Consider the following 13,319-nt stretch of genomic DNA (forward strand, 5'->3'; position numbering starts at 1 on the left):
CGGTGGCACCTGGGCCCAGGAGCCTTAGGGGGCCCATAAGGCCTCTCTTCGCCATATAAGGAGCCTAGCACTATGAATAAAGCATTATAGTTGGGGGCCCTGTTACAGATTTTGCATTGGGGTCCAGAAGCTTCAAGTTACGCCTCTGAATACGGCCATGGGATCCACACACAGATTTAGCCCCATACAAAGAGACAAATCCACGTGTGGCTACCTGATATAGTTTCTGCATGGAAACTGTTAAAAACTTACCTATCAATTATTTTTTCTGCAATATGGATTCCAGAATCCCTGCACAGAGAAGTCCATACCATAGGAACTACGGCATAGATATTCAGTACATTCAATTCAATGCTGAAATGGAGCGAATTCCAAAATAGATTTCTATGCTGAAAATATGCTGTGTGAATGGGGTCTAAGCTCTCCCTGTTACACTGTGTTGATTTAACACTAGCCAATAAAAAAAGACTACAAAACTGAAAAATACATTCTAAGTTTCCATATTAGGTTGTGTTAGGATATTATTTTCTGAAGTTTATTAAAGAAAGTATAGTCAGTGGTAGAAATGGGTGCAGAATCCAGCATATCTGAGGAAGAGGCAAAAGCCTTGAAACGCGTCACTTGCTGGTTTTCCAATAAAATAGATGTCCGGTTTATTCCTCGACTCAGTGTTTCCTTTTCCATGAGAAAGGAAAAGGGTTGCGGCACAGCCTATCTGTTCTCCAATTCCACACCCCACCCACGTCCTTCCGTTGTGGCGTTTTTCTGGGCTGGCAGCACCTTTGCTACAAATACCATTTTTATTCACTCATCTAGATAGCACAAAAACTCTTCTTCACCCAAAAACTCTTGCAGGGGTGCGCCACCTTTTCCTGCATGCCTATTAATTTTTGAAAATAAACATTTTTGATAACAAATTGTAATTATAGGCATAAAATGAAGGCTATGCAACATTCTTTACATACTGTTTATGCCAAGCGCAATGTTTTTGGAGGCTGTTTAATGTAGGTGTATTGAGCTTCGGTTACGTGCTTGGTTGAGGCATCATGTTTTCAGTCCTAGCTCTACATGCATTATAAAGGGGGCGTTAAATCCCCATTGTCCATTTCCAAGCATATCATATGATGCCGAGGTTTTACTGATGACACTACCATCTGCAGGTCGGTTCAAAGCCATCACACATCGGAGCTCTACTACAACCAATGATGACAACAACAGAGGAACATTTGGAAAATTGCTTCTTCTCCGAAGAACGTCAAACTATTCCCTTCTGAAAAATTAGCTTTCAATAACGGATTATAGTGCCTGACAAGAGAGCTGCCTCCATGCTGGAGTAATACCAGGTGTCTGATGTTCTGTATCACCGGGTAACCTCCACAGAGAAGTATTCTATTCTGCACTATAAGCTCCACTAGAATGGGCCCACTTGATTATATGATGAATAAAGACATTATACTGTGTGGTTCAGGACCAGTATAGGAAGTCGCTTATAAGCAAGTCTCATGTTTGATCTAATGCAGATATCGCTGGAGACAGTTTGATGGGAAACAGCTGGATTTTGGAATGTTGTCAAGAAAATACTCAAAAGTAAGGCTGGAGCCATGCAGTTCTGCCGTTTAATATTCTCAAGTGCTTTCCTCCATGCATAAAGGAATCAGATCATCAGGTCTACAGACACTATAACTATACAAGCTGTAGTCAAAAAGACAGATCCGGCGCTATATCTCAATACCGGTGTCCTATATTGAAATAGCAATAGCGTACTTGAATAGGAAGACATGGATGCGTTACATCATAGAGTGGTGTATGGACCTCTGGAACATGGAATTCAATTATGTGTTGTGGCCCCTGGAAGAGATAGAGAGAAATGGACTGCATATTCAAGCCGAAAGGTTCCCCTTAAACTATTGCATGCCTTGAGAATAAAGGTTTTTTGACATCTAAAAAAAGTGCTCCAGGATAATTAATGGCATCAAAAATGAATTAACCATTATTCACCCTTTTACAAAGCCTCCGTGCTAGTGCCGTCAGCCCCCATCCCCTCCACTTTGGTTCCTGCTGATACCAAAAACATTGAGGTCATGTTCATCACTCACATGTCGCTTCAGCCAATCACTGGCCTCAGTGGTCATGTGAGCATGAGTGGCATGTGACCACTGAGGCCAGCGATTGGCTGCAGTAGTACGTGATACATGATGAATATGAAGTCATTGCTTTATGTATCAGTGGAGGCAAGATGTAGGGGACTGAGCTAGCAGTGCTGGACCAAAGGCACGATGAAAACGTGAGTAATGGTTATTTTATTTGTTTTTACAGTATGCCAGTATCTACCCTGGGCACTTTTTTTTCTGACTATTGGAAAGCCCCTTCAACTTTTATTTTCACCTCATAGAAACAAATGCCTAATATGAAAGTAAAGATAAGGGGTAATAGGAAACTATAGAACATAGGAGATGCACTACTGGCTATAAACATTATTATCATGAGGGGAATTTAGGATGCCGCATTTTTTAAATGTTTTTTTTTCTCCAATTTAAAGTGCAACAGATTAATTAAATATTGTATAAAATAATACATTTGTTGTATCTCTAAATATGTCTAGACATGTAGAGTCACTTTGTAGGCCAAGATTGGGACATATTTTAAAACTTTTAAAAAGTTGCCATTTTTTGACTTTGTTTAAAGACTTCACTCCACTGAAATGTCGCCCCTGTTTCTAGACATTTCTGAAAAGTGATGTGAAGGGCATAATGTCTGTTCATTTTTACCCAAATTAATGGTAAATTTGTTGAAATTGATTTGCACCAAAAAACAGCGCAACGTATGCCAGCATTCTGGGGCAACAACAGTAAAAAAATGTACTCCGAGTCTTCTAGAAACTGAATATGTTGGAGGACATGAATATATCTAAACTTTTCAGATGACCCAAAGCTTCTAATTTTTTCATACAAAATATGAGACATCTGCCTCTTTATGGTCAACTGAACAGTCATCATGTGGTCTCTTTCATGGGTCTACATATCAGGTGTAGCATCTACAACAGGAAACCAGTTTAAAGGGACCATCTGACGAAAGAGGTGTGGTGCAATTTGTGATCACAATGGATGTTGGGAGGGGCAGTGGAAAATTAACTGTGGAGTGCTTGGAGACAAAGGGAAGGCTGGGTTATATTTGAAAGAAAAGATGATAGACATTTTCTTCTTCATTGCATCTCATGAAGGATAAAGAACAGCACCATGTCAGATCAGGACCAGGATGACGTCACGGTGTCAGCCCCGGTCTATGTGATCCGCATGCTAGCACATGTTCAGTGTAATTTATGTGTTGGACAGTGACTTGAGCACTTATCTGCTGGTATGTGGATGGATTGGTTGGCTGGGAGGCGTGTGTCCCAGCCAACCAATCTGCTTCTCTCTGTACACATTTATTCCAGCTCCTCCTCATTGAGGGAGCCAGTTATACTTTTCATCTGAAGGTGTTATTGGTCTAGTTAGCAGCTCCGGTCCTGTTCCATTGTCTGTTCGGTGGTAAGAATGTTTGGAGTATTGAAACATCTATCTCCTAACTGGCTTCTATTTCTGCATTACTTGGTTAACATTTGTAAGGCATATATTGTTATTTATTGTAGTAACAGTATCCCTGTTATTCAATTAGGGAGAGTTAGGGTCACCCCAGGTTCCCGACATGCGGTCACCCTTATCAGGTCAAATGCTCTGCTTCTAGGTAGGATATCATCACATTAGTAGGTTAGGGTCAGATTTCCCGTTCCCTCACTTCTTGTTTTGCTTCTAAATATTTTGTGTTCCCCCGCATTTCAATACTGTGTGCATTTCTGCCCTTTTAGGACAACAAATGATGTCTGATCCAGACAAGATATTTGTGTCCAGCTCAGACGTAACATCCTACTGGGAAAACCGCATGCTTTAGTTTATTTTGGCAGTTTATATAGATATCTGTGTTTAAATTATTCTAAAATTTACAATCCTAATGCACCATTTCGGACTTAAAAAGTTATGTTGTTTGGCTGAGGTTCACAAGATGACCACGGAGAGGCTAAACACCTAAAAAAAAACGAGGCATGTACTCTGCATCAGGTCAAGAGCCCAAGTATGTGAGAATTAGATAAGGTCATCCAAATTCCATGAATACAGCAATAAAGACGACGATAAATGTTATTATTGGTATTAATTCAATACTTTAGGGACGTTGAGAGTGATTTGCAACACATTTTAAGCAAGGGACCTGCCCCTTCTGAGGCTGCACTATAATATTGATGGCACCTACCCCATCAATGTTCAATGAGCTACTTGATGTGCAAAAGTAAATGGAAGCTAAGTAAGAAAATCAGTTTTCATAGTTTCAGAATGAATTTAAAATATTATTCTGAATATCACTATCTACTCACTTTAAATAACTATGCATAAAGTATTTGTACAAAACAGAAGTAATTTTTTTAAATATCACAGACTTGCTTAAACTATTCTTCCAGAACACCCCCAGAGATTACAAGTTACAGGTGCATTTTAGGACCCATGAACAAGGGGTATAACCTATCCAAACAAGTCAAATAGCATTGTATGACACTACCAATAGCAGCCTATCAGCCCACACTCTACCTCCTTATGACTGATTTTTTTTAGGCAACATGCAGATATGCCCAACCAGGGGCGTAATTATAGAGGATGCAGGGGATGCGGTTGCACCCGGGCCCAGGAGCCCTAGGGGGCCCAAAGGCCTCTCTTCTCCATATAGGGAACCCAGTACTATGAGTAAAGCATTATAGTTGGGGGCCCTGTTACAAGTTTTGCATCGGGGCCGGGGAGCTTCAAGTTACGCCTCTGTGCCCAACATTTGTGCCGTGTAAATGGGGCTTTACTTTAGATTTCCCTTAAACTATCTCTGATGTTGACCCTAACAACAGACACCACTGTCCCTGAGTATCCCTAAAGATTTCCTGAAAAGCTGATCCTGCCAAAAAATGAGAAGGCGCTAAAACCCAGACTTAAGAAAACAAAACTTAGCAGAGCTGAACATGCTGAAGGGATTTGTATGCTGAAATATAGGCTCCGCCATATGCATGGAGCCTGTGGAATTGTATTCATTTTAATATAGCAACCCCTGACTTTTAGTTTTCTAGTGGCCAAATTAACTATTTTAGCTAGGAAATAGTAAGTTTCTATTCCTGTTTCCAAGATGAAGCTGTGCCTAGACATTGTTTGTGTTCAATGCCAGACTTGTAATTTTTATTATTTCTTGGAGGCTGGCACCATATTTTCTCTGCCCCTTTTGTGTCAGTGGCCCTTAAATGCTTACCTTCCCAGCTATACAAAACTATCTATTCGGCCATTTTTCTTACATGTCCATAAGATCACAAGTCTCTTTTAAGATGTGATCTTTAAATGCATTGGTGCCTTGGGTTAAGAGTTTAATTTGTTCTGTGACAAAGCTCTTCACCCAAAACACTCGTAAGTCAAATCAATTTTACCCATTGAAATCAATGGAATCGCCATTAATCCGTTCCGGATCGCGAAGCTCTTCCATTGAGTTCAATGGGGATGCCGGTGCCCTATTGAGAGCAATAGGATGCAGGCACCCCGCAGTGATTTCCGGGGAAGGGCTTTAAATATAAGCCCTTCCCTGAGAAATATCCCTAGCTGTAGTAAAAAATATATACTCACCTGCCGGGGCTCAGCTTGAATTCAATGAATGCAGAGCGCTACCTGTGATTGGCTGAGCACTGGGACCAATAACAGGCAGCGCTCAGCTGTCATTCAATGATTAGCTGAGTGTTCAGTCAATCAGATGCAGCCCTTCAACAGGCGGGGATTTTAAATCCCTGCCTGCTGAAAAGCTTCAGAGCAGTGCAGAGAGAAGACATGGCTACACGTGGCGGAGCCCAGGCAATGGCGGAGGGGTGAGTATATATATTTTTTATTTTTTACTACAGCTAGGAATGTTTTTCAAAGAAGGTCTTATATTTAAAGCCCTTCCCTGAAAAATCGCTGCTGGGGTGTCGGCATCCTATTGCTTTCAATGGGGATGCCGGTAGTGGCAGCCCCATTGAAATCAATGGGAGAGCTTCGCAATCCTTTGCCACAGCTGTGACAGCTGTGGCAGGGGATTCTTTATTCCCCGTGGTGAGTCCCCTTGTCACTGAATACTGTGACAGTGCTGTCACAGTGTTCTGTGATAAGGGGACTCCCCACATGGAATGTAAAGAAAGCTCGTAACCCGAGTTTTTGCTTTTAAATCAGAGCAAAAATTAGAGGGAGAGCCTGCCCGCAAGTCAAAAAGCTCGCAGGCTGAGGCCTTAGCAAGCCAAGGTATCACTGTACTTTATTGGCTCGTGTTACAGCGGCAATAACTTGGATGTGCGTAGATCTTTCAAAAAAAATTAGAATCGTATGTATTTCATCTTATGAATTACAATTTTAACTCATTGAGCCAGACCTATAGGACTGTTCATCATGGTCTACTTTGTACATGAAACAAACAATAGAGCAACATTGAACATCGGGTGGAAAAAAAGTGGGACATAGAATGAAGTGATGGGAGAATATGATGCTCCTAAAAAGTGTTCAAACTTCCTAAAAAGACTTCTAACTTCAGCTCTCAACTTTTAGATTGGTGCTTAACAGGTTAACTTTTCTTGCACGTCCTACTCATCCTTCTCTATTTTCTTTTTATGTATCTTCATGCAGCCACCCACCCATCGTCAGCATAGAGTGGAGGGGGCAAACTATTTTCCATCCAGATCTCACACGAGATAGACCACTGACAGACAATGGACGATATAAAGTAAAATGCTTGAAACAGCTGACCAGAGCTCTGGAAAAAACATCTGGGAATTTGAAGAACTACCACCCCCTGAATAATCACAATGGAGGTTATCATTAATGAGTTATGCATATAAACCCCCTCTGTTTTACACATGACATTTCTAATATTCAGTGTTTAACTCTAAGTGACTGCCAATGTCTTGGAACTAACTTGTATATCTCTGTGTAATCCATTAACCAACCGATTACTGTACTTGTCTTTAACTGACTCCTCTGTTATTCCTGAAATGTAAAGTAAGACCCATCCAATGCCAGTAACCCAAATCACCACCCCGAACACCAGTAAACGAGAAGAAGACTTGGAGATGAAGCTATGAAATATAGATACAAATGTATTGTATACGCTTTCTGCAAACTGTTAATTTATTCTATGGCCAGTTTATGCTGGTCAATTCGAGGTGGAAGCAATAGGGTAAGCAATCCGACTGGCTATGAGCTCTATAACCAAAAGTGAGACTAGATATTGAGCCCATTGCACTTATTGCCCAGAAAGCAGTATCATTCTTTGTCGTATTGTTTGATTTTTAGTGAGATACAAGTTTGGTGCCATGGGCATGTTGGTGTCTTTTGGCAGTAGTGTATATATTTGGCTCTGTAATGTACTGTTTGTACTATCTGTTGCATGTGAAGAAGAACCTAAGCAGGCCTATAATTTTCATAAATAAAGTCGGATCGGTAAGCTGTTGCAGCTTTCAGCCGCCAGCTTACATCTCCTGGCAGTTGTAGCATGCATCCAGTCCCTAACTTGCTCTAGCATCTACCCGGAGTTTGTCTGCAGCATGCTCATAGTCTTATAGGCCAGTGCACATCTTGCAAAGATTTCCCCTGCCAGTCACATAGTACCTCTGGCTATACCAGACATCCTTACACTGTGAAGGGTATCTGAGTTTGTGGTCTACTGGTTCTGCTTATGGTGGTATCCAAGAGTTTTCTGATTCTCCAGTTCTTAATTTCTGTTATTCCTGACTTTGTTGCATTCTCTGCTCCTGTCCTTGACTTGTTATACTGACTACACTTCTGTCCGCCGCCTTCCTCTTCTATCATGCTGAACACATTCTATGTGCCCTGATCTCTGGCTTGCTCCTCACCCTGAAGTTGTACCACCTGTCCCAACCTGGACTGTCTAACTACGCCTTTATTCACACCTTCAGGTACCATGTCTTGGTCTATAGTAGCGTCAGCTGCCACATGATGGGACCACTTCCAGAACAACAGCCTGGGGACCCCTCAATGAAGGCCATATCCTGATTAGTTGTGGTTAAAGGGTGAAGACTGGGGTATCTGAGGTATCACCTCTGTTTTTGCCCTCAATTAAATTGGTATATGGCACAGCAAATCGACATCCGCTGATACTGGGTCTGCATGTCCTATACCGTATATGCTTCCTGTCACCACACCACTTCACATTGTCCACATATTATCCAGCTACTGGCCATATGGTAATCAGCAACACAACTCCATGACTTTAGACTATCCCTAGTAGCTATACAGAGAAGTAGCAGTCCAAGAATAGTTTATTGAATGGTTTACATGGGTAATCATATGTGACATCATTTGCATGCATGTACCTACTCACTCCATACCATACAAGCACCGGAGGAGGAAGACCTTCTAGCTTTGGGTTCTTCATTGAATAACAAGATCAATTTCAACGAGTGGAGATGCATCTGGTGTTTCTACTACAACAGCTGTTACACTTTCAAACTTTCTCTAAAAGCTCCTGTCATTGTACCCTCAGAAGTCTAAACCTTGAAAGCAACTCTGAACTGTTAAGCTTAGTGCCGAGATTTCATTGCATACTTCCACAAATTAATCTGGTTGACCTTATTGTAATAGGAGATCTTGGCTCCACATACCTCTATTGCTTGTAAGAGTATCTGACTCTTCATGCCTGGTTGATTTGTAGTAGGTTACTCCTCGTATGACCACCGGTTGTTGTAGGACAGGAGATCTAGGTCTTGGTGTAGGTTGAGGCGAGGCTGGTTTGGATTTGCTGTTATCCTTCTTAGCTTTTTGTGGTTTCTCCTTCGTGGCCTTAGATAAAGGCTTTTCCCCAGAATTCTTCTTGTTGTTTGGGTATTTAACATCTTTTACTCTGGTTCCTGCTGTATCCTGCAGCAGAAAAAGCGTATTTATAGTTATACCACAAATGATTACATTACATATAATGGAAATTACATTTATAGGTTCAAGGATTAATAAAACAAACATGTTAATATTTTAGTGTACCAGTCACCAGGATAGGTTGTCCTCATAGACCTCGCACCTGTAGGCTGTAATGACTAGCTATTGGGTATTTGCACTGCTCCACACTCCAATGGTGTGCAAATTCTCAAGCATTCCCTTTCTCCCAGGCATCCAATCTACTCTTACTCCTTAGACCTCATATAGCCATATAACCTCATATAGCCATATTGTAGCCATAAGCTCTATGAATCTCTAATTTAGTCCCCACAGGGGTCTATAGGCCCACACTGCACCTCCCTTGTATCCCTACAGAATCTTATAGAAAAACACTGTGATATGTTACATTGGATGCCCTATTCTCTCCTACATACATTGCTTCTAGCAGAATACCTCACTACTGTCTAGACGCACCATACAACGGGCACACAGAGTACCTATAGCCTTGTAGTTTGTAACAGAAGGGACTCTGTCATCATACAGACTCTCCCCTTTTTCTGAGATCTTAATCCCATAATTGTCATGACCTCCTTGGTGGTCTCTAGATGATTCCTGCACCTGTGGCTCCTTCTTAGGGCGAATTCACACAGCGGGATTGTGATCTCACCCTTAAAGGGGTGGTGCCAAGTTACACATTTATTCCCTATCCACACGACAGGGAATACCTTTTTAATCGCTGGGGGTCCAACCTCTTGCAATGGGAGTCCCAAAGATCCCCATGAATGGAGTGGAGATTGTGAATGTACACTGCCACTCCATCCATGTGAATATAAAGGCTGAACAATTGTATCGGACAATTTCAAACTTTCCATTCATACAAATGCGTAACCTCTGCTCCATTCATGCGGAGACCTTTGGAACTGCCATTTTTGGGATCGGTGTGGGTTGGACCACCAGTGACCATAAAAGGTATCTGCTATCCTGTGGATAACTTGGCAGAACCCCTTTAATATTATGTGTAAAGCATCAACACATTCAGAGCTCTCAGACACCCACAAAGGCCAATTTACATATCAGGATGCTTTTGGAGTGTGGGAGGAAACCAGTGCAAACTGATGGAGAACATACCAGCTTCTTGCACATGTTGTTCTTGACCAGATGTCAACCAAGGACCACAGTGTTCCAAGGAAATAGTACTAACCACTGATCCACCCTGCTGCTCCTCATAATCACCTGTACTTTATTTTCTGGGGCATCTTTTTGAAGCAGTTGGTATCCCAGGTTGGAAATCTCTTTCTTGATACTCATCATGATGTCCGAATAGTTGTCATACTTCTTCATCTGATTAGACAGGTTCATGACACTTTCCTTCATGAAGTCGTTTTCGCGGGTTAAGTTTGTTTTGATTGTCTAGAATGATGAAAAGAAAGGTTTGTTATAGAAGGTAAGACGCTCTAGCTCCTTCTTTGATGCTTAATCCTAGGATTATCCCAGCACTGGTGGGCTATGGAGACTGTATACGTAGCTGTTTTTCTTGAGATCCACCATGCTATTTGCATTTACCATGTGGGCTCCATGTGTGCCAAGGAATGACATTTTGCATTAGGCAAATGTTAGAAGTTTTCAAGAAGTTTTGCTTTTGAACTTTTTTTATGCAACTAATTATTTTGTGTGTTTGTAACATAAATCAAAATAGTGAATAAGTGTATATTAGGCTGCCTTCACATCTGCGCTGGAATTCCATTCAGAGGTTTCGTCACAGATCTGGTACCGCGCTTTCTAATCCGGAAAAATGTTGAGCAGCTGAGCGGAAACCGAATGGAACACATAATAGTCAATGGGGGCCATTTTACCCTGATTGGTTCCATCATAAGATCGACCTGTTCAGCCAGAGGATTCCCCTTTCCTGCTCCCCGAATGGAGCAGGAAAATGGAATCCCTGCCGCAGATGTAATGGAAGCCTAATACTCATCAAATGCCCATGCACACATGTAGAAAAGCTGAGTCTATAGTTGTATGATATCATTGTGATATACAGTATAAGGGTTTCCAAAAGATTGCAGGTAAACCTACTGCAGTATCTTAAAGAGTAAATGCACTTAAAAACATGTCAAAAGTTTTCATCAGTGGGGTTCTGGGTAGTGAGATCCCTGAGCGCCACTGAAGACCTAAGCATAGATGTCTATAGAAGTCTATGCACCTGTCTTCAGCAGCCAATAGGAGCCGACAGACAACCATGACTTCCAAAGGGGTATAGTGCATGGGTGAGCGCCTCTGCCCCTTGATTTCAGCAATTAGCGGAGTCTCGGCATCTGAAACTCCACTGATCAAAACTTTTTAACAAGTTGTTCTGACATGTCAAAAGTTTTTTAAAAAGTGCAGTTACTCCTTAAAATGTTATTCCCATCTTAAAAAGTAATGGCATATCGCTAAGAGGTGATCAGTGATAGAATGACTTGTGGGACCCCTATCGATCCCGAGAATGAAGATGCCACAGTGATGAATTGAAATGGGGGAAAAAAAGCAACTGGCCCATTTTTCGGGGGATTATGCTTTTGCAGCGTTCATTGTATGCTACAAATGACATGTTAGGCCCAATGTCCACGGGGAGGTTTGATTTGCGGAATGCCCCACGCAGAAGATTCACAAATTAAGCCACCCAAAGGGAAACATGGGCATCTGCAAATGAAATAAAGCATACCTTTTGGTCCGAAAAACATTTGTAGCATGCTCCATTTCAGTGCGGATCCCGCACGGAGAGCTTCCATTAAAGTCAATGAAAGCTGTCTGATCCGCAGCCCACCCACAATTGAACTCTGGGGATAAATAATGCGACCGTTTGGGCTTTTTCAGATGTAGTGATACCAATTATGTTTATTTTTTAATTGTTTAGATTGTTTTATGGTAAAATGGTTAAAATATTTTATTTTTTTATTTAAACATTTTTTATTTAACATTTTTCTTTTGTCCCCTTAGTCTACTTGAACGTGTAATCATTTGATTGCTTTTACAATACACTGCAATATTTCAGTTTTGCAGTATATTGTAGTTTTAAAAGGCAGGGCTTAATAGGGCTTTATATTCAGCAGTCCTAGGAGCTTTCACTAGGCAATCACAGAAGGCTGATGGTAAGTCAAAGAGGGAGCTCACCTCCAGCTTACATGCCATGATCAGGATTGGTAGTGCATGTAAGCTGTCAATCAGCCACGATTGGAGCTAGCTCGGACACCCACCAGGTATGCAGCAGGCTTGGCTCCCAAACCAGCTTCATACCCAATTCGCACCTGATATACACAGAGGTAGAATGGGTTAATGTGAATTGCCTTAGTTTCGGGACATGGAGCCGGACCATAGAGATTGAAGCATATTTGCTACTTGTGCTGATGCTGTCATGAAGTTTTGTTTAAAAAAGGTGGAGAAAGAATTACAAAAATTCTTGTCACTAGCTCTTAAAGTAACTAAAACATATAAAAGACTATTTCTTAGTAAACTGTAAAAGACACACATGGAGGGCTTCTATTAAATTGTTCCAGAAATCTCTTACCTGCAGACTGCTCACAATATACAACTTATATAGCATGTATGTCCATATCATATGAGTAGATACCTAGAAGTCATACAACTCGTACCTCTTCCAGAGTGCTCATCTGTGCCACTACTTTATTGATGTAGGAATGGACTTTCATCAGGTCCATGCTGTAGAGAGTTCCTTCCAGGAGGTCTATCATAGACTGCAGCTGAGAAAGGAAGACAAAACCCAAGACAGTCTTAATCATAGTCATCCATCATCTCAGTGTAAGCATTAACTAATGGTAACAGAACAGATTAGGAATACATCAAGCTCAGTGAACAAAACATTTATTACCCTTAGGCATCGTGCACTCTGTACAGTATCATGTGAAGTGCCTGCAATTCCATTCAATGGAGAAATGCATCTGTAGGAGAACATGCGATACTGGATGCTCGATTGGGATTAGATTCACACAGAGGTAAAGTATGGTCCTAAGTAGGTCTGTGGATCAGTACACTACAGATCAAAAATATGGCCATGTGCATGAACCCTTCTATAGAATAAGGCAGTGTTTCCCAACCTTCTCAGCCTTGAGGCACCCCTGGGAAGAAATGTTTTGGGGCTGCACCCTTACCAAAAGGGGGTGTGGCTATGGTGTAGTCGGGCGTGGATAGGGCGTGGCTTATTACAACATATGATTTTTACCTTCATTTTTATAAAAAGGACAGGGCTGTTTAAAAAAAACACACAGCGAAGAGCGCCGGATGGGCTATTGATATACATTATATTTAAAATTAACATGCTGCAGAATTAAATCCTGCACTACATGTTAATATACGCACAGG

General features: G+C 41.4%; 1 protein-coding gene across 1 annotated transcript in view; it reads right to left on the reverse strand.

Annotated features, from left to right (window-relative positions):
* Positions 1-13,319, reverse strand: part of OLFML2A (olfactomedin like 2A) — a 92,135-nt gene that overhangs the window by 20,569 nt on the left and 58,247 nt on the right. The window contains exons 3-5 of the mRNA XM_066580794.1: positions 12,593-12,700; positions 10,197-10,373; positions 8,696-8,951 (exon numbers count right to left, since the gene is read on the reverse strand). Coding sequence (XP_066436891.1) covers positions 8,696-8,951; positions 10,197-10,373; positions 12,593-12,700 — 541 coding nt within the window. The remainder of the gene's footprint in view (positions 1-8,695; positions 8,952-10,196; positions 10,374-12,592; positions 12,701-13,319) is intronic.

The sequence above is a fragment of the Eleutherodactylus coqui genome, chromosome 10 (genome assembly GCF_035609145.1).
Source record: "Eleutherodactylus coqui strain aEleCoq1 chromosome 10, aEleCoq1.hap1, whole genome shotgun sequence".
Classification (NCBI taxonomy): Eukaryota; Metazoa; Chordata; class Amphibia; order Anura; family Eleutherodactylidae; genus Eleutherodactylus; species Eleutherodactylus coqui.